At 54.1% G+C, this 23,071-nt stretch overlaps 1 protein-coding gene across 2 annotated transcripts in view; it reads right to left on the reverse strand.

The window, feature by feature from the left end:
- SPX (spexin hormone) overlaps positions 1-23,071 on the reverse strand; it is a 75,824-nt gene that overhangs the window by 2,476 nt on the left and 50,277 nt on the right. The window contains exons 1-5 of one of the 2 annotated variants that reach the window (XM_077261416.1): positions 11,411-11,427; positions 6,438-6,518; positions 6,296-6,353; positions 1,586-1,648; positions 1,383-1,469 (exon numbers count right to left, since the gene is read on the reverse strand). In XM_077261416.1, coding sequence (XP_077117531.1) covers positions 1,383-1,469; positions 1,586-1,648; positions 6,296-6,353; positions 6,438-6,518; positions 11,411-11,416 — 295 coding nt within the window. In that variant the 5' untranslated portion in view covers positions 11,417-11,427. Of the gene's footprint in view, positions 1-1,382; positions 1,470-1,585; positions 1,649-6,295; positions 6,354-6,437; positions 6,519-11,410; positions 11,428-23,071 lie in introns of those variants that run through there. The other variant, XM_077261415.1, reaches the window with a different exon arrangement.

Consider the following 23,071-nt stretch of genomic DNA (forward strand, 5'->3'; position numbering starts at 1 on the left):
GGATCAGTAATGTAATGTGTGTACACAGTGACTGCACCAGCAGAATAGTGAGTGCAGCTCTGGGGTATAATACAGGATGTAACTCCGGATCAGTAATGTAATGTATGTACACAGTGACTGCACCAGCAGAATAGTGAGTGCAGCTCTGGAGTATAATACAGGAGGTAACTCAGGATCAGTAATGTAATGTATGTACACAGTGACTGCACCAGCAGAATAGTGAGTGCAGCTCTGTGGTATAATACAGGATGTAACTCAGGATCAGTAACGTAATGTATGTAGACAGTGACTGCACCAGCAGAATAGTGAGTGCAGCTCTGGGGTATAATACAGGAGGTAACTCAGGATCAGTAATGTATGTACACAATGACTGCACCAGCAGAATAGTGAGTGCAGCTCTGGAGTATAATACAGGATGTAACTCAGGATCAATAATGTAATGTATGTACACAGTGACTGCACCAGCAGAATAGTGAGTGCAGCTCTGGAGTATAATACAGGAGGTAACTCAGGATCGGTAATGTATGTACACAGTGACTGCACCAGCAGAATAGTGAGTGCAGCTCTGGAGTATAATACAGGAGGTAACTCAGGATCAGTAATGTAATGTATATGCACAGTGACTGCACCAGCAGAATAGTGAGTGCAGCTCTGGAGTATAATACAGGATGTAACTCAGGATCAGTAATGCAATGTATGTACACAGTGACTGCACCAGCAGAATAGTGAGTGCAGCTCTGGAGTATAATACAGGAGGTAACTCAGGATCAGTAATGTAATGTATATGCACAGTGACTGCACCAGCAGAATAGTGAGTGCAGCTCTGGAGTATAATACAGGGGGTAACTCAGGATCAGTAATGTAATGTATGTACACAGTGACTGCACCAGCAGAATAGTGAGTGCAGCTCTGGGGTATAATACAGGATGTAACTCAGGATCAGTAATGTAATGTATGTACACAGTGACTGCACCAGCAGAATAGTGAGTGCAGCTCTGGAGTATAATACAGGATGTAACTCAGGATCAGTAATGTAATGTATATGCACAGTGACTGCACCAGCAGAATAGTGAGTGCAGCTCTGGAGTATAATACAGGAGGTAACTCAGGATCAGTAATGTAATGTATATGCACAGTGACTGCACCAGCAGAATAGTGAGTGCAGCTCTGGAGTATAATACAGGATGTAACTCAGGATCAGTAATGCAATGTATGTACACAGTGACTGCACCAGCAGAATAGTGAGTGCAGCTCTGGGGTATAACAGAGGGTGTAACACTGGGTCCTGTGATAGCTGACACCCTGGCCCCTATCCCCCCTCTGTAGGACCCCCGCCCCATCACTTTCAGTAATGACATGACAGGTGGCAGAGGTCTCTATACCTTCCTCCTGAGCTTTCTGCAGGGAGCTGAGGAACATGGCGGCTGCCTCGGAGATGGTGATGGGGTTGGTGTTTCGGCTCCGGGTCTCTGGAAACAATTTAGTATATGAATTAAATGTACTGAGAATCTGGAATAAAAATCATCCCTGAATGTCGCCATCTAATGCTGAACATCTGCCATTATCAGAGGAGGGCGGACATTACCGAGCTGCAGCCGATCGTACAGGTCCTTCCTCTGACTCTCATCCGAGATGAAGCGCCGACCTTCTGCGGGAAACAGAGAGGGGAGCGATAAAATAATGCTCCCATATAGTGCAAATAGGTCAATTACAGATAGATATAAACCAGCACTGTGTGACGTTATATGGCGGTGTTAGGGGATCTGTGTGATGCTATATGGCGGCGTTAGGGGATCTGTGTGATGCTATATGGCGGCGTTAGGGGATCTGTGTGATGCTATATGGCGGCGTTAGGGGATCTGTGTGATGCTATATGGCGGCGTTAGGGGATCTGTGTGACGCTATATGGCGGCGTTAGGGGATCTGTGTGATGCTATATGGCGGCGTTAGGGGATCTGTGTGATGCTATATGGCGGCGTTAGGGGATCTGTGTGATGCTATATGGCGGCGTTAGGGGATCTGTGTGACGCTATATGGCGGTGTTAGGGGATCTGTGTGACGCTATATAGCGGCGTTAGGGGATCTGTGTGATGCTATATGGTGGCGCTAGGGGATCTGTGTGACGCTATATAGCGGCGTTAGGGGATCTGTGTGATGCTATATGGTGGCGCTAGGGGATCTGTGTGACGCTATATAGCGGCGTTAGGGGATCTGTGTGATGCTATATGGTGGCGTTAGGGGATCTGTGTGACGCTATGTGGGGGCGTTAGGGGATCTGTGTGACTATATGGCGGCGTTAGGGGATCTCTGTGTGACGCTATATGGCGGCGTTAGGGGATCTGTGTGACGCTATATGGGGGTGCTAGGGGATCTGTGTGACGCTATATAGCGGCGTTAGGGGATCTGTGTGATGCTATATGGTGGCGCTAGGGGATCTGTGTGACGCTATATAGCGGCGTTAGGGGATCTGTGTGATGCTATATGGTGGCGCTAGGGGATCTGTGTGACGCTATATAGCGGCGTTAGGGGATCTGTGTGATGCTATATGGTGGTGTTAGGGGATCTGTGTGACGCTATGTGGGGGCGTTAGGGGATCTGTGTGACTATATGGCGGCGTTAGGGGATCTGTGTGACTATATGGCGGCGTTAGGGGATCTCTGTGTGACGCTATATGGCGGCGTTAGGGGATCTGTGTGACGCTATATGGGGGCGTTAGGGGATCTGTGTGACGCTATATGGCTGCGTTAGGGGATCTGTGTGACGCTATATGGGGGCGTTAGGGGATCTGTGTGACGCTATATGGCTGCGTTAGGGGATCTGTGTGACGCTATATGGCTGCGTTAGGGGATCTGTGTGACGCTATATGGCTGCGTTAGGGGATCTGTGTGACGCTATATGGGGGCATTAGGGGATCTGTGTGACTCTATATGGCGGCGTTAGGGGATCTCTGTGTGACGCTATATGGCGGCGTTAGGGGATCTGTGTGACGCTATATGGAGGCATTAGGGAATCTCTGTGTGATGCTATATGGCGGTGATAGGGGATCTGTGTGACACTATGGCGGCGTTAGGGGATCTGTGTGACGCTACATGGCGGCATTAGGGAATCTCTGTGTGACTCTATATGGTGGCGTTAGGGGATCTGTTCTGTATGACGCTATATGGCGGCGTTAGGGCATCTCTGTGTGACACTGTATGGTGGCGTTAGGGGATCTGTTCTGTATGACGCTATATGGCAGCGTTAGGGCATCTCTGTGTGACGCTACATGACGGTGCTAAGGGATCTGTGTGACGCTATATGGCGGCATTAGGGGATCTGTTTGACGCTATATAGCGGTGTTAGGGGATCTGTGTTACGCTATATGGCGGCATTAGGGCATCTCTGTGTGACGCTATATGGCGGCGTTAGGGGATCTGTGTGACGCAACATGGCAGCATTAGGGCATCTCTGTTTGACGCTATATGGCGGTGTTAGGGGATCTCTGTGTGACGCCTATGGTGGTGTTAGGGCATCTCTGTGTGACGCTATATGGCGGTGTTAGGGGATCTGTGTGACGCTATATGGCGGCGTTAGGGCATCTCTGTGTGACGCTATATGTCGGTGTTAGGGGATCTGTGTGACGCTATATGGCGGCGTTAGGGGATCTGTGTGACGCTATATGGCGGTGTTAGGGCATCTCTGTGTGACGCTATATGGCGGTGTTAGTGGATCTGTGTGACGCTATATGGCGGCGTTAGGGCATCTCTGTGTGACGCTATATGGCGGTGTTAGGGGATCTGTGTGACGCTATATGGCGGTGTTAAGGGATCTGTGTGACGCTATATGGCGGCGTTAGTGGATCTGTGTGACGCTATATGGTGGTGTTAGGGGATCTGTGTGACGCTATATGGCGGCGTTAGGGCATCTCTGTGTGACGCTATATGGTGGTGTTAGGGGATCTGTGTGACGCTATATGACGGCGTTAGGGGATCTGTGTGACGCTATATGGCGGAGTTAGGGGATCTGTGTGACGCTATTATGACGGCGTTAGGGGATCTGTGTGACGCTATATGGCGGCGTTAGTGGATCTGTGTGACACTATTTGACGGCGTTAGGGGATCTGTGTGACGCTATATGGTGGTGTTAGTGGATCTGTGTGACGATATATGACGGCGTTAGGGGATCTGTGTGACGCTATATGGCGGTGTTAAGGGATCTGTGTGACGCTATATGGCGGCATTAGTGGATCTGTGTGACGCTATATGGTGGCGTTAGGGCATCTCTGTGACACTATATGGCGGCGTAAGGGGATCTGTGTGACGCTATATGGCGGCGTTAGTGGATCTGTGTGACGCTATATGACGGTGTTAGGGGATCTGTGTGACGCTATATGGTGGCGTTAATGGATCTGTGTGACGCTATATGACGGCGTTAGGGGATCTGTGTGACGCTATATGACGGCGTTAGGGGATCTGTGTGACGCTATATGGTGGTGTTAGGGGATCTGTGTGACGCTATATGGTGGTGTTAGGGGATCTGTGTGACGCTATATGACGGCGTTAGGGGATCTGTGTGATGCTATATGGCGGTGTTAAGGGATCTGTGTGACGCTATATGGCGGCATTAGTGGATCTGTGTGACGCTATATGGTGGCGTTAGGGCATCTCTGTGACACTATATGGCGGCGTAAGGGGATCTGTGTGACGCTATATGGCGGCGTAAGGGGATCTGTGTGACGCTATATGGCGGCGTTAGTGGATCTGTGTGACGCTATATGGTGGTGTTAGGGGATCTCTGTGACGCTATATGGTGGTGTTAGGGGATCTGTGTGACGCTATATGACGGTGTTAGGGGATCTGTGTGACGCTATATGGTGGTGTTAGTGGATCTGTTTGACGCTATATGACGGCGTTAGGAGATCTGTGTGACGCTATATGACGGCGTTAGGGGATCTGTGTGACGCTATATGGTGGTGTTAGGGGATCTGTGTGACGCTATATGGTGGTGTTAGTGGATCTGTGTGACGCTATATGACGGCGTTAGGGGATCTGTGTGACGCTATATGGTAGTGTTAAGGGATCTGTGTGACGCTATATGGCAGCGTTAGTGGATCTGTGTGACGCTATATGGTGGTGTTAGGGGATCTGTGTGACGCTATATGACGGTGTTAAGGGATGTGTGTGACGCTATATGGCGGCGTTAATGGATCTGTGTGACGCTATATGGTGGTGTTAGGGGATCTGTGTGACACTATATGGCGGCATAAGGGGATCCGTGTGACGCTATATGGCGGCGTTAGTGGATCTGTGTGACGCTATATGGTGGTGTTAGGGGATCTGTGTGAGGCTATATGACGGTGTTAGGGGATCTGTGTGACGCTATATGGCGGCGTTAGTGGATCTGTGTGACGCTATATGGTGGCGTTAGGGGATCTGTGTGACGCTATATGGCGGCGTTAGTGGATCTGTGTGACGCTATATGGTGGCGTTAGGGCATCTCTGTGACACTATATGGCGGCGTAAGGGGATCTGTGTGACGCTATATGGCGGCGTAAGGGGATCTGTGTGACGCTATATGGCGGCGTTAGTGGATCTGTGTGACGCTATATGGTGGTGTTAGGGGATCTGTGTGACGCTATATGACGGTGTTAGGGGATCTGTGTGACGCTATATGGTGGTGTTAGTGGATCTGTGTGACGCTATATGGTGGCGTTAGGGCATCTCTGTGACACTATATGGCGGCGTAAGGGGATCTGTGTGACGCTATATGGCGGCGTAAGGGGATCTGTGTGACGCTATATGGCGGCGTTAGTGGATCTGTGTGACGCTATATGGTGGTGTTAGGGGATCTGTGTGACGCTATATGACGGTGTTAGGGGATCTGTGTGACGCTATATGGTGGTGTTAGTGGATCTGTGTGACGCTATATGACGGCGTTAGGGGATCTGTGTGACGCTATATGGCAGCGTTAGTGGATCTGTGTGACGCTATATGGCAGCGTTAGTGGATCTGTGTGACGCTATATGGTGGTGTTAGGGGATCTGTGTGAGGCTATATGACGGTGTTAGGGGATCTGTGTGACGCTATATGGCGGCGTTAGTGGATCTGTGTGACGCTATATGGTGGCGTTAGGGCATCTCTGTGACACTATATGGCGGCGTAAGGGGATCTGTGTGACACTATATGGCGGTGATGATTACAGCTGCATACCATCCATGCACCTGCTCTACTCCCCACACATCACTGTCTCCCTGAGGGGCCCGGGGCCCCTGTTATCTATCTCCTGTCTGCTGGTAATTGGTGGCTGCGTCACTCACGTGCCCCCTTCAGGTACAGCATCGCCTGCGGGGTCCAATTTCGTCTCTGGAAATGAGTCTTGTCGCAGAAAGGAGAAAGATGAGAAGAGATTAAGAAGCAGCAGAGAGAGGGCAGCGGCGGACGAGAGTGGCGGCATCCTACCTGCGGGAGACCCCCGGAGCCGGGGAAGACGGAGCTGCTCATCAGCAAGATGAGGGTGCAGGCGGCAACCGGAGCGGAGTCCTGGAAGACAAGAAGTATCACTCCCATCATCCCTGAGCCCAGGACTCACAGGCTAATCTCTATTACTCCCTGTTGTCAGCCATTACTGAGAGAGTAGACTGTAGGACAGGAGACTACAATCTATTACTCCCTGTTATCAGCCATTACTGGTGGAAACTACATCTCCAGAATGGGAGGAATAGAACTAAGCAACAGCACGTGTGAAAAAGACTTGGGTATACTAATAAATCACAGACTGCACAGGAGTCAGCAGTGTGATGCAGCAGCAAAAAAGGCAAACACAGTTGTAGGATGTATTACGAGAAGCATAGAGTCTAGATCACGTGCAGTAATTCTCCTCCTTGGTCAGGCCTCATCTAGATACTGGGCCCAGTTCTGGGCTCCACATTATAAGAAAGACATTGAGAATCTGGAGCAAGTTCGGAGAGGAGCGACCAGGATGGTGAGCGGACTGCAAAGTATGTCCTACGAGGAACAGTTATAGGATCTGGGAATGTTTAGCTGCAGAAAAGAAGACTGAGAGGAGACTTAATAGCTGTCTACAAATATCTGAGGGTCTGTCACAGTGTAGAGGGAGCATCATTATTCTCATCTACACATGGAAACACGAGAAGCAATGGAAGGAAACTGAAAGGGAGAAGATACAGATTAGATATTAGAAGGCTGACAGTGAGGGCGATCAATAATAATAATAATTGTATTTCTATAGCGCCAACATATTCCGTAGCTCTTTACATTATAGAGGGGACTTGTACAGACACTAGACATTACAGCATAACAATAACCACAGATGAAAACAGATACCAGGAGGAATGAGGGCCCTGCTGCTCGCAAGCTACAAACTATGAGGAGAAGGGGAGACACGAGAGGTGGATGGTAACAATTGCTTTAGTTATTTGGACCGGCCATAGTGTAAGGCTCGGGTGTTCATGTAAAGCTGCATGAACCAGTTATCAGCCTAAGTATGTAACAGTACAGACACAGAGGCTATTAACTGCATAAAGTGTATGAGAACATGATGCGAGGAACCTGATTATGGTTGAAGTTTTTTTAGTAGGCCACACAGGGATAGTTAGGTTAATGCGTTGAGGCGGTAGGCCAGTCTGAACAAATGAGTTTTTAGGGCACGCTTAAAACTGTGGGGATTGGGGATTAATCGTACTACCCTGGGTAGTGCATTCCAAAGAATCGGCGCAGCACGTGTAAAGTCTTGGAGACGGGAGTGGGAGGTTCTGATTATTGAGGATGCTAACCTCAGGTCTTTAGCAGAACGCAGGGCACGGGTAGAGTGGTAGGCTGAGACCAGGGAGGAGATGTAGGGTGGTGCTGAGCCATGGAGGGCACAGGTAGGGTGGTAGAGAGACCAGGGAGATGTAGGGCGGTGCTGAGCCATGGAGCGCACGGGTAGGGTGGTAGGCTGACACCAGGGAGGAGATGTAGGGTGGTGCTGAGCCATGGAGAGCACGGGTGGGGTGGTATAGAGACCAGGGAGATGTAGGGCGGTGCTGAGCCATGGAGCGCACGGGTAGGGTGGTAGGCTGACACCAGGGAGGAGATGTAGGGTGGTGCTGAGCCAAGGAGGGCACAGGTAGGGTGGTAGGCTGACACCAGGGAGGAGATGTAGGGTGGTGCTGAGCCATGGAGGGCACGGGTAGAGTGGTAGGAGACTGAGACCAGGGAGATGTAGGGTGGTGCTGAGCCATGGAGCGCACGGGTAGGGTGGTAGACTGAGACCAGGGAGGAGATGTAGGGTGGTGCTGAGCCAAGGAGGGCACGGGTAGGGTGGTAGGCTGACACCAGGGACGAGATGTAGGGTGGTGCTGAGCCAAGGAGGGCACGGGTAGGGTGGTAGGCTGACACCAGGGAGGAGATGTAGGGTGGTGCTGAGCCAAGGAGGGCACAGGTAGGGTGGTAGACTGAGACCAGGGAGATGTAGTAGGGTGGAGCTGAGCCATGGAGAGCACGGGTAGGGTTTTAGACTGAGACCAGGGAGGAGATGTAGGGTGGGGCTGAGCCATGGAGAGCACAGGTAGGGTAGTAGGCTGAGACCAGGGAGGAGATGTAGGGTGGTGCTGAGCCATGGAGGGCACGGGTAGGGTGGTAGACTGAGACCAAGGAGGAGATGTAGGGTGGTGCTGAGCCATGGAGAGCACGGGTGGGGTGGTAGACTGAGACCAGGGAGGAGATGTAGGGCGGTGCTGAGCCATGGAGCGCACGGGTAGGGTGGTAGGCTGACACCAGGGAGGAGATGTAGGGTGGTGCTGAGCCAAGGAGGGCACGGGTAGGGTGGTAGGCTGACACCATGGAGGAGATGTAGGGTGGTGCTGAGCCATGGAGGGCACGGGTAGAGTGGTAGGAGACTGAGACCAGGGAGATGTAGGGTGGTGCTGAGCCATGGAGAGCACGGGTAGGGTGGTAGGCTGAGACCAGGGAGGAGATGTAGGGTGGTGCTGAGCCAAGGAGGGCACGGGTAGGGTGGTAGACTGAGACCAGGGAGGAGATGTAGGGTGGTGCTGAGCCATGGAGAGCACGGGTAGGGTGGTAGACTGAGACCAGGGAGGAGATGTAGGGTGAAGCTGAGCCATGGAGAGCACAGGTATGGTGGTAGACTGAGACCAGAGAGGAGATGTAGGGTGGTGCTGAGCCATGGAGTGCTTTGTGGATGAGGGTAGTAGTTTTGTACTGGATTCTGGAGTGGATGGGTAGCCAGTGTAATGACTGGCACAAGGTAGAGGCATCGGTGTAACGGTTGGTGAGGAATATGATCCTGGCAGCAGCATTCAGGACAGATTGGAGTGGGGAGAGTTTGGTAAGAGGGAGGCCGATTATTAGTTACAATAGTCCAGACGGGAATGAATAAGAGAAACAGTAAGAGTTTTTGCAGAGTCGAAAGTAAGAAAAGGGCGAATTCTAGAAATGTTTTTGAGGTGCAGATAACAAGAGTAAGCCAGTGATCGGAACAGGCGGCCACGAGAGGTGGTGAGTCCTCTGTCAATAGAAGTCTTCACACAGAGGCTGGACAGACATCTGTCTGAGATGGTTTAGTGACTCCTTCATGAAAAGGGGGTTGGACACGAGGACCCCAGGGGTCTCTTCCAACTCTAACATTCTAGGAGTCTACTGCTCTCTGTTATCAGCCAGCTCAGGCTGTCCGCTCTATGTCTTGTTGTCTGGGTTCTTTCCATAATTGACAGGAGAAAATCTGATTCCCTGCATCCTGAGCCCCCGGCAGGGTCCGCGCTCCTCCCGCACCAGGGTCCGCGCTCCTCCCGCACCAGGGTCAGCGCACCTCCCGCACCAGGGTCAGCGCTCCTCCCGCACCAGGGCCCGCGCTCCTCCCGCAACAGGGTCAGCGCTCCTCCCGCACCAGGGCCCGCGCTCCTCCCGCACCAGGGCCCGCGCTCCTCCCGCACCAGGGCCCGCGCTCCTCCCGCACCAGGGTCCGCGCTCCTCCCGCACCAGGGCCCGCGCTCCTCCCGCACCAGGGCCCGCGCTCCTCCCGCACCAGGGCCCGCGCTCCTCCCGCACCAGGGCCCGCGCTCCTCCCGCACCAGGGCCCGCGCTCCTCCCGCACCAGGGTCCGCGCTCCTCCCGCACCAGGGTCCGCGCTCCTCCCGCACCAGGGTCCGCGCTCCTCCCGCACCAGGGTCCGCGCTCCTCCCGCACCAGGGTCCGCGCTCCTCCCGCATCAGAGTCCGCGCTCCTCCCGCACCAGGGTCTCATTATCTACACCCCTATTCACATGGAATAAATGGCGCTATAATAATAATTTCCCCTCCGGCCAGTAACTACCACTCCCAGCAGGCGACTAGCGCACGGCAGGGTCTGGTCACCTCCACGAGTTTCTGTATTTTCCTAATTTATCAAACAGAAAATGTGGAGCAAATTTAGAAACCGCTAATGATAGCAGTGCTCCCGTTTTCTGTATACAGTTCCCATGCAGAACTATGAAGTCACTGCAACCATGAAAACCAACGACACCTACATGATGGGGAAGAGGATGATGATGGGGATGATGAGGATGATGATGGGGACGATGAGAATGATGAGGGATGATGAGAGTGATGGGGGTTGATGAGGATGATGAGGGATGATGATGGGGATGATGAGAATGATGAGGGTTGATGAGGATGATGGGGGTTGATGAGAATGATGAGGATGATGAGGGACGATGATGGATGATGATGAGGAGAATGGGGATGATTAGAATGATGGGGATGATTATGGGGATGATCAGAATAATGGAGGATGATGATGCAGGATGAAGAGAATGATGGGGAATGATGTGGGATGAGGAGAATGATGGGGAATGATGTGGTATGATGAGGATGATGATGTGGTATGATGAGATTAATGGGGGATGATGAGGATGATGATGCAGGATGAAGATAATGATGTGGGATGAGGAGGATGATGGGGAATGATGTGGTATGATGAGGATGATGATGTGGTATGATGGGATTAATGGGGGATGATGAGGAGGATAATGATGACGAAGATTGAAGAGAATGATGGGGAATGATGTGGTATGATGAGGATGATGATGTGGTATGATGGGATTAATGGGGGATATGAGATGGATAATGATGATGAAGATTGAAGAGAATGATGGGGAATGATGTGGGATGAGGATGATGATGGTGGATGATGATGGGAATGATGATGATTTCTCCTTCCGCTTCTCTTTCCCGTCCGGATAAAACTTTTGTAAAGTGAGATATTGCCGAGTGAGCGAGAAACTGAGAAATGATAAAAGGTCACAATAAATCGCTCTCCGGGGGTCTGTCCTCCGCGGTCTGTCCTCCGGGGGTCTGTGTTCTGCGCCCGGTATCAGAAGACTAAGGGTGGCGGTGCGTGTGTGCAGGTGGCGCGGACTCTGGGGCGACACTCACCTTCATCCTTCCTGGCCGCAGCCGCTCGTTCTGGTGACTCCACTCCGGGGTCGGGGTTATAAATGCTGTGAAGGAGGGGGCGAAGACTGATCAGGTCAGCACCAGTGATGGACGCGGGGACGGCGCCTCCTCCGGGGATCAGACCTCGCTGCAACAGGAGAAACCTTCATATTCTGAAGAGATCAAACTGTCAGCGAGCGCAGGATCAATATCCACCGCTGGAAGGCAAAGGTGACGGCGGTAATGGAGGTGGTCAGCAGCTGTCCATCAAGATGTCACGGTGATGAGCAGAGACGAGGAGTCCGCACAACTCTACACCGCCCAGTGCACACCCGCGAGCAGACGAGAAGCCAGACACCTGTCACCGACAACGGACCGCAAGTCCCAGGTACCACGGTCAGCGGTGACACACAGACCATGAGTCTCAGGTACACAGTCAGAGGTGACACACAGACAACGAGTCCCAGGTACACAGTCAGCGGTGACACAGACCGTGAGTCCCAGGTACACAGTCAGCGGTGACACACAGACCACGAGTCCCAGGTACACAGTCAGCGGTGACACAGACCATGAGTCTCAGGTACACAGTCAGAGGTGACACACAGACAACGAGTCCCAGGTACACAGTCAGCAGTGACACACAAACCACGAGTCCCAGGTACACAGTCAGCGGTGACACAGACCATGAGTCTCAGGTACACAGTCAGAGGTGACACACAGACGAGTCCCAGGTACACAGTCAGCGGTGACACACAGACCACGAGTCCCAGGTACACAGTCAGCGGTGACACACAGACCACGAGTCCCAGGTACACAATCAGCGGTGACACACAGACCACGAGTCCCAGGTACACAGTCAGAGGTGACACAGACCATGAGTCTCAGGTACACAGTCAGAGGTGACACACAGACAACGAGTCCCAGGTACACAGTCAGCGGTGACACACAGACCACGAGTCCCAGGTACACAGTCAGCGGTGACACACAGACAACGAGTCCCAGGTACACAGTCAGCGGTGACACACAGACCACGAGTCCCAGGTACACAATCAGCGGTGACACACAGACCGCGAGTCCCAGGTACACAGTCAGCGGTGACACACAGACCACGAGTCCCAGGTACACAGTCAGCGGTGACACACAGACCACGAGTCCCAGGTACACAGTCAGCGGTGACACACAGACAACGAGTCCCAGGTACACAGTCAGCGGTGACACACAGACCACGAGTCCCAGGTACACAGTCAGTGGTGACACACAGACCACGAGTCTCAGGTACACAATCAGCGGTGACACACAGACCACGAGTCCCAGGTACACAGTCAGCGGTGACACACAGACCACGAGTCCCAGGTACACAGTCAGCGGTGACACACAGACCACGAGTCTCAGGTACACAGTCAGCGGTGACACAGACCACGAGTCTCAGGTACACAGTCAGCGGTAACATACAGACCACGGGTCCCAGGTACAGAGTCAGCGGTGACACACAGACCACGAGTCCCAGGTACACAGTCAGTGGTGACACAGACCACGAGTCCCAGGTACACAGTCAGCGGTGACACACAGACCACGAGTCTCAGGTACACAGTCAGCGGTGACACACAGACCATGAGTCTCAGGTACACAGTCAGAGGTGACACACAGACAACGAGTCCCAGGTACACAGTCAGCGGTGACACACAGACCACGAGTCCCAGGTACACAGTCAGCGGTGACACACAGACAACGAGTCCCAGATACACAGTCAGCGGTGACACACAGACCACGAGTCCCAGGTACACAGTCAGCGGTGACACACAGACCACGAGTCTCAGGTACACAGTCAGCGGTGACACACAGACAACGAGTCCCAGGTACACAGTCAGCGGTGACACACAGACCACGGGTCCCAGGTACACAGTCAGCGGTGACACACAGACCGCGAGTCCCAGGTACACAGTCAGCGGTGACACACAGACCACGAGTCTCAGGTACACAGTCAGCGGTGACAGACCGTGAGTCCCAGGTACACAGTCAGCGGTGACACACAGACCGCGAGTCCCAGGTACACAGTCAGTGGTGACAGACCGTGAGTCCCAGGTACACAGTCAGCGGTGACACACAGACCGCGAGTCCCAGGTACACAATCAGCGGTGACACACAGACCACGAGTCCCAGGTACACAGTCAGCGGTGACACACAGACAGCGAGTCCCAGGTACACAATCAGCGGTGACACACAGACCACGAGTCCCAGGTACACAGTCAGCGGTGACACACAGACCACGAGTCCCAGGTACACAGTCAGCGGTGACACAGACCGTGAGTCCCAGGTACACAGTCAGCGGTGATACACAGACCACGAGTCCCAGGTACACAGTCAGCGGTGACACACAGACCGCGAGTCCCAGGTACACAGTCAGCGGTGACACACAGACCACGAGTCCCAGGTACACAGTCAGCAGTGACACAGACCGCGAGTCCCAGGTACACAGTCAGCGGTGACACACAGACCACGAGTCCCAGGTACACAGTCAGCGGTGACACACAGACCACGAGTCCCAGGTACACAGTCAGCGGTGACACACAGACGAGTCCCAGGTACACAGTCAGCAGTGACACAGACCGTGAGTCCCAGGTACACAGTCAGCGGTGACACACAGACAACGAGTCCCAGGTACACAGTCAGCGGTGACACACAGACCACGAGTCCCAGGTACACAGTCAGCGGTGACACACAGACCGTGAGTCCCAGGTACACAGTCAGCGGTGACACACAGACCACGAGTCCCAGGTACATAGTCAGCGGTGATACACAGACCACGAGTCCCAGGTACACAGTCAGCGGTGACACACAGACCGCGAGTCCCAGGTACACAGTCAGCGGTGACACACAGACCACGAGTCCCAGGTACACAGTCAGCGGTGACACAGACCGCGAGTCCCAGGTACACAGTCAGCGGTGATACACAGACCACGAGTCCCAGGTACACAGTCAGCAGTGACACACAGACCGCGAGTCCCAGGTACACAGTCAGCGGTGACACACAGACCACGAGTCCCAGGTACACAGTCAGCGGTGACACACAGACCACGAGTCCCAGGTACACAGTCAGCGGTGACACACAGACCGCGAATCCCAGGTACACAGTCAGCGGTGATACACAGACCACGAGTCCCAGGTACATAGTCAGCGGTAACACACAGACCACGAGTCCCAGGTACACAGTCAGTGGTGACACAGACCACGAGTCCCAGGTACACAGTCAGCGGTGACACACAGACCACGAGTCTCAGGTACACAGTCAGCGGTGACACACAGACCATGAGTCTCAGGTACACAGTCAGAGGTGACACACAGACAACGAGTCCCAGGTACACAGTCAGCGGTGACACACAGACCACGAGTCCCAGGTACACAGTCAGCGGTGACACACAGACAACGAGTCCCAGATACACAGTCAGCGGTGACACACAGACCACGAGTCCCAGGTACACAGTCAGCGGTGACACACAGACCACGAGTCTCAGGTACACAGTCAGCGGTGACACACAGACAACGAGTCCCAGGTACACAGTCAGCGGTGACACACAGACCACGGGTCCCAGGTACACAGTCAGCGGTGACACACAGACCGCGAGTCCCAGGTACACAGTCAGCGGTGACACACAGACCACGAGTCTCAGGTACACAGTCAGCGGTGACAGACCGTGAGTCCCAGGTACACAGTCAGCGGTGACACACAGACCGCGAGTCCCAGGTACACAGTCAGTGGTGACAGACCGTGAGTCCCAGGTACACAGTCAGCGGTGACACACAGACCGCGAGTCCCAGGTACACAATCAGCGGTGACACACAGACCACGAGTCCCAGGTACACAGTCAGCGGTGACACACAGACAGCGAGTCCCAGGTACACAATCAGCGGTGACACACAGACCACGAGTCCCAGGTACACAGTCAGCGGTGACACACAGACCACGAGTCCCAGGTACACAGTCAGCGGTGACACAGACCGTGAGTCCCAGGTACACAGTCAGCGGTGATACACAGACCACGAGTCCCAGGTACACAGTCAGCGGTGACACACAGACCGCGAGTCCCAGGTACACAGTCAGCGGTGACACACAGACCACGAGTCCCAGGTACACAGTCAGCAGTGACACAGACCGCGAGTCCCAGGTACACAGTCAGCGGTGACACACAGACCACGAGTCCCAGGTACACAGTCAGCGGTGACACACAGACCACGAGTCCCAGGTACACAGTCAGCGGTGACACACAGACGAGTCCCAGGTACACAGTCAGCAGTGACACAGACCGTGAGTCCCAGGTACACAGTCAGCGGTGACACACAGACAACGAGTCCCAGGTACACAGTCAGCGGTGACACACAGACCACGAGTCCCAGGTACACAGTCAGCGGTGACACACAGACCGTGAGTCCCAGGTACACAGTCAGCGGTGACACACAGACCACGAGTCCCAGGTACATAGTCAGCGGTGATACACAGACCACGAGTCCCAGGTACACAGTCAGCGGTGACACACAGACCGCGAGTCCCAGGTACACAGTCAGCGGTGACACACAGACCACGAGTCCCAGGTACACAGTCAGCGGTGACACAGACCGCGAGTCCCAGGTACACAGTCAGCGGTGATACACAGACCACGAGTCCCAGGTACACAGTCAGCAGTGACACACAGACCGCGAGTCCCAGGTACACAGTCAGCGGTGACACACAGACCACGAGTCCCAGGTACACAGTCAGCGGTGACACACAGACCACGAGTCCCAGGTACACAGTCAGCGGTGACACACAGACCGCGAATCCCAGGTACACAGTCAGCGGTGATACACAGACCACGAGTCCCAGGTACATAGTCAGCGGTAACACACAGACCACGAGTCCCAGGTACACAGTCAGCGGTGATACACAGACCACGAGTCCCAGGTACACAATCAGCGGTGACACAGACCACGAGTCCCAGGTACACAGTCAGAGGTAACACACAGACCACGAGTCCCAGGTACACAGTCAGCGGTGATACACAGACCACGAGTCCCAGGTACACAATCAGCGGTGACACACAGACCACGAGTCCCAGGTACACAGTCAGAGGTAACACACAGACCACGAGTCCCAGCTACACAGTCAGCGGTGACACACAGACCACGAGTCCCAGGTACACAGTCAGCGGTGACACACAGACCGCGAGTCCCAGGTACACAGTCAGCGGTGACACACAGACCACGAGTCCCAGGTACACAGTCAGCGGTGACACAGACCGCGAGTCCCAGGTACACAGTCAGCGGTGATACACAGACCACGAGTCCCAGGTACACAGTCAGCAGTGACACACAGACCGCGAGTCCCAGGTACACAGTCAGCGGTGACACACAGACCGCGAGTCCCAGGTACACAGTCAGCGGTGACACACAGACAACGAGTCCCAGGTACACAGTCAGCGGTGACACACAGACCACGAGTCCCAGGTACACAGTCAGCGGTGACACATAGACCACGAGTCCCAGGTACACAGTCAGCGGTGACACACAGACAACGAGTCCCAGGTACACAGTCAGCGGTGACACACAGACCACGAGTCCCAGGTACACAGTCAGCGGTGACACACAGACCACGAGTCCCAGGTACACAGTCAGCGGTGACACAGACCACGAGTCCCAGGTACACAGTCAGAGGTAACACACAGACCACGAGTCCCAGGTACACAGTCAGCGGTGATACACAGACCACGAGTCCCAGGTACACAATCAGCGGTGACACACAGACCACGAGTCCCAGGTACACAGTCAGAGGTAACACACAGACCACGAGTCCCAGGTACACAGTCAGCGGTGATACACAGACCACGAGTCCCAGGTACACAGTCAGCGGTGACACACAGACCGCGAGTCCCAGGTACACAGTCAGCGGTGACACACAGACCACGAGTCCCAGGTACACAGTCAGCGGTGACACAGACCGCGAGTCCCAGGTACACAGTCAGCGGTGATACACAGACCACGAGTCCCAGGTACACAGTCAGCAGTGACACACAGACCGCGAGTCCCAGGTACACAGTCAGCGGTGACACACAGACCGCGAGTCCCAGGTACACAGTCAGCGGTGACACACAGACAACGAGTCCCAGGTACACAGTCAGCGGTGACACACAGACCACGAGTCCCAGGTACACAGTCAGCGGTGACACACAGACCACGAGTCCCAGGTACACAGTCAGCGGTGACACACAGACAACGAGTCCCAGGTACACAGTCAGCGGTGACACACAGACCACGAGTCCCAGGTACACAGTCAGCGGTGACACACAGACCACGAGTCCCAGGTACACAGTCAGCGGTGACACACAGACCACGAGTCCCAGGTACACAGTCAGCGGTGACACACAGACCGCGAGTCCCAGGTACACAGTCAGCGGTGATACACAGACCACGAGTCCCAGGTACACAGTCAGAAGTGACACACAGACCACGAGTCCCAGGTACACAGTCAGCGGTGACACACAGACCACGAGTCCCAGGTACACAGTCAGTGGTGATACACAGACCACGAGTCCCAGGTACACAGTCAGAAGTGACACACAGACCACGAGTCCCAGGTACACAGTCAGCGGTGACACACAGACCACGAGTCCCAGGTACACAGTCAGCGGTGACACAGACCGCGAGTCCCAGGTACACAGTCAGCGGTGATACACAGACCACGAGTCCCAGGTACATAGTCAGCGGTAACATACAGACCACGGGTCCCAGGTACAGAGTCAGCGGTGACACACAGACCACGAGTCCCAGGTACACAGTCAGCGGTGACACAGACCACGAGTCCCAGGTACACAGTCAGAGGTAACACACAGACCACGAGTCCCAGGTACACAGTCAGCGGTGATACACAGACCACGAGTCCCAGGTACACAGTCAGCGGTGACACACAGACCACGAGTCCCAGGTACACAGTCAGCGGTGACACACAGACCGCGAGTCCCAGGTACACAGTCAGCGGTGACACACAGACCAACGAGTCCCAGGTACACAGTCAGCGGTGACACACAGACCACGAGTCCCACGAGTCCGAGGTACACAGTCAGCAGTGACACAGACCGCGAGTCCCAGGTACACAGTCAGCGGTGACACACAGACAACGAGTCCCAGGTACATAGTCAGCGGTAACATACAGACCACGGGTCCCAGGTACACAGTCAGCAGTGACACAGACCGTGAGTCCCAGGTACACAGTCAGAAGTGACACACAGACCACGAGTCCCAGGTACACAGTCAGCGGTGACACACAGACCACGAGTCCCAGGTACACAGTCAGCGGTGACACAGACCGCGAGTCCCAGGTACACAGTCAGCGGTGACACACAGACCACGAGTCCCAGGTACACAGTCAGCGGTGACACAGACCGCGAGTCCCAGGTACACAGTCAGTGGTGATACACAGACCACGAGTCCCAGGTACACAGTCAGAAGTGACACACAGACCACGAGTCCCAGGTACACAGTCAGCGGTGACACACAGACCACGAGTCCCAGGTACACAGTCAGCGGTGACACAGACCGCGAGTCCCAGGTACACAGTCAGCGGTGATACACAGACCACGAGTCCCAGGTACATAGTCAGCGGTAACATACAGACCACGGGTCCCAGGTACAGAGTCAGCGGTGACACACAGACCACGAGTCCCAGGTACACAGTCAGCGGTGACACAGACCACGAGTCCCAGGTACACAGTCAGAGGTAACACACAGACCACGAGTCCCAGGTACACAGTCAGCGGTGATACACAGACCACGAGTCCCAGGTACACAGTCAGCGGTGACACACAGACCACGAGTCCCAGGTACACAGTCAGCGGTGACACACAGACCGCGAGTCCCAGGTACACAGTCAGCGGTGACACACAGACCAACGAGTCCCAGGTACACAGTCAGCGGTGACACACAGACCACGAGTCCCACGAGTCCGAGGTACACAGTCAGCAGTGACACAGACCGCGAGTCCCAGGTACACAGTCAGCGGTGACACACAGACAACGAGTCCCAGGTACATAGTCAGCGGTAACATACAGACCACGGGTCCCAGGTACACAGTCAGCAGTGACACAGACCGTGAGTCCCAGGTACACAGTCAGAAGTGACACACAGACCACGAGTCCCAGGTACACAGTCAGCGGTGACACACAGACCACGAGTCCCAGGTACACAGTCAGCGGTGACACAGACCGCGAGTCCCAGGTACACAGTCAGCGGTGACACACAGACCACGAGTCCCAGGTACACAGTCAGCGGTGACACAGACCGCGAGTCCCAGGTACACAGTCAGCGGTGATACACAGACCACGAGTCCCAGGTACACAGTCAGCGGTGACACACAGACCGCGAGTCCCAGGTACACAGTCAGCGGTGACACACAGACCACGAGTCCCAGGTACACAGTCAGCGGTGACACACAGACCACGAGTCCCAGGTACACAGTCAGAGGTAACACACAGACCGCGAGTCCCAGGTACACAGTCAGTGGTGACACACAGACCACGAGTCCCAGGTACACAATCAGCGGTGACACACAGACCACGAGTCCCAGGTACACAGTCAGCGGTGACACAGACTGCGAGTCCCAGGTACACAGTCAGCGGTTACACACAGACCGTGAGTCCCAGGTACAGAGTCAGCGGTGACACAGACCACGAGTCCCAGGCACACAGTCAGCAGTGACACACAGACCACGAGTCCCAGGTACACAGTCAGCGGTGACACACAGACCACGAGTCCCAGGTACACAGTCAGCGGTGACACACAGACCACGAGTCCCAAGTACCACAGTCGCCAGCAACACACAGACCGTGAGTCCCAGGTACCACGGTCACCGGTGACAAACAGACTGCGAGTCCCAGGTACCACAGTTGCCGTCAACACACAGACCACGAGTCCCAGGTACCACGGTCCCCGTGATGCAAAAAACGCAAGTCCCAGGTAAACGGTCACCGGTGACACACAGACCGCAAGTCCCAGGTACCACAGTCGCCGGCAACACATAGACCACGAGTCCCAGGTACCACGGTCCCCGTGACACAAAAACCGCGAGTCCCAGGTACCACGGTCACCGATAACACACAGAACGCGATTCAGAGGTACACGGTCACCGGTGACACAAATGGATCACCCCCAGAGTACGGCAATGGGGTACCCGGCACCGGGTCCTACGGTTCTGGGGATGTCACGGTGGCTGACCCGGTCCATGGCCCTCAGGGGTGTCCAGTAAAAGAGTTTATATATGGGCAAGGTGCAGAAAAGAATGAGGAGACAGGTTTGCAGACTTTTACCTTGTTTACTGGAGACTTCAGATGGTATCCTCAGCCCGGAGCGCCTGATGACAGGGCAGGCAGAGTCTGGCTGGTCTGAAGGCAATTCCAGAGTCCCCTTATCCAGGTGGAAATCAGTAGCCTTCCTACTAGCGCCTGTGTGTTGTAGTACCTCCCTGCTGAGCTTCCCGGTAAGGTCCTCACAACTGTTGTAGATGTTCTAGATGTTATTTCTTCCTCTCTGTCCCCCAGATGGTGTGGATAGGACAAACCCGTATGACTGATGGCCTGAGGCTTTTTATAGGGACCCTAGAGACGCCCCGGCCCCCGCAAGTTGCCACTGTGTCTTCTTAGGTATTAAGGTCGGGCAGCCAACTTGAAATTGACTGTCCTGCCGGTCTCTGGAGCAAGGCTTGGAGACAGTTACTCCCTCGGTGTTCCTGGCTACCGGCTTCTGCGCCTCAGAAAGGAGCAGCTTCTTCCTGGCTGTTCTCCCTCTGGTATTCCTCTCCTGTGCTCCGCTTTCCTGCACACTCTCTGCACTATGTTCACCTTTTAGTGTCTTTTCCCAGGAGTTGCAGCACTTCAGGCCAGCAGAGCTCCTCTCCTTCTCTCTGCCTGACAGGAACTGAACTCTGAACTCCTTTTCCCTCCAGATCAGGATGTTAAATAGGGGAGTTCACCCTAAACAGGCTTAGAGCTCCCCCTTCTGGTCCGGAGTGTGAACATGTATGTGTGTGATACCTGAATGTGGTTATCTTTCATTGCCTTCAGACATGACATCCCTTCTCCCCTGAAAGGATAATGACATCACTGCGACGACCAGGACACTGGGGCGCCGCACACAGTCCACAAGTCCCAGGTACCACAGTCGCCAGCAACACACAGACCTCGAGTCCCAGGTACCACGATCACCAATAACACACAGAAAGCAAGTCAGAGGTACCGCGGTCACCGGCAACACACAGTCCACAACACCAAGGTACCACGGTCACTGGTGACATAGGGCGCGAGCCCCAGGTACACGGTCATCGGTGACACACAGTCCACAAGTCCCAGGTACCACGGTCGCCGGTGACACACAGACCATGAAGCCCAGGTACACTGTCACTGGTGACATCCAGTCCTCAGGTCCCAGGTACCACGGTCGCAAGTCACACCATATCCGCAGCGCAATCTCGTATGGCTTCTCCATGTAACAGTTGCACAAATTTATGCCGTGTTCACATCTACGCAATTAACAGAAAACCTGAGGCTGACGGATCCTGACAGATTCTACAAAAGATCACATCTGTCCAATCGATTCTAAAGATCTGATATTTATTACTCTGCAAAGAAAACTGCAAAAAATCAATGTCCAATTATCCGGTCATTATAAAGTGACACATCCCAAACTAATATATAATTATACCGGATCAAAGAGAATCTGAAACAGAGCACCAAACCTCCTCCACACAGACAATCAACAAATTGTCTGGAACCACCACTAGTGGGAGCTCCCTGTGTACAGAGATACATGATAAGATCCTGTCTGCAGCCACCACTAGGGGGAGCTCCCTGTATACAGAGATACATGATAAGATCCTGTCTGCAGTCACCACTAGGGGGAGCTCCCTGTATACACAGATACATGATAAGATCCTGTCTGCAGTCACCACTAGGGGGAGCTCCTTGTATACAGAGAATAATGATAAGATTCTGTCTGCAGCCACCACTGGGGGAGCTCCCTGTATACAGAGATACATGATAAGATCCTGTCTGCAGCCACCACTAGGGGGAGCTCCCTGTATACAGAGATACATGATAAGATCCTGTCTGCAGCCACCAGTAGGGGGAGCTCCCTGTATACAGAGATACATGATAAGATCCTGTCTGCAGTCACCACTAGGGGGAGCTCCCTGTATACAGAGATACATGATAAGATCCTGTCTGCAGCCACCACTAGGGGGAGCTCCCTGTATACAGAGATACATGATAAGATCCTGTCTGCAGTCACCACTAGGGGGAGCTCCCTGTATACAGAGATACATGATAAGATCCTGTCTGCAGCCACCACTAGGGGGAGCTCCCTGTATACAGAGATACATGATAAGATCCTGTCTGCAGTCACCACTAGGGGGAGCTCCCTGTATACAGAGATACATGATAAGATCCTGTCTGCAGCCACCACTAGGGGGAGCTCCCTGTATACAGAGATACATGATAAGATCCTGTCTGCAGTCACCACTAGGGGGAGCTCCCTGTATACAGAGATACATGATAAGATCCTGTCTGCAGCCACCACTAGGGGGAGCTCCCTGTATACAGAGATACATGATAAGATCCTGTCTGCAGTCTCCACTAGGGGGAGCTC

This window comes from Ranitomeya variabilis, chromosome 5 (genome assembly GCF_051348905.1).
Source record: "Ranitomeya variabilis isolate aRanVar5 chromosome 5, aRanVar5.hap1, whole genome shotgun sequence".
NCBI lineage: Eukaryota > Metazoa > Chordata > Amphibia > Anura > Dendrobatidae > Ranitomeya > Ranitomeya variabilis.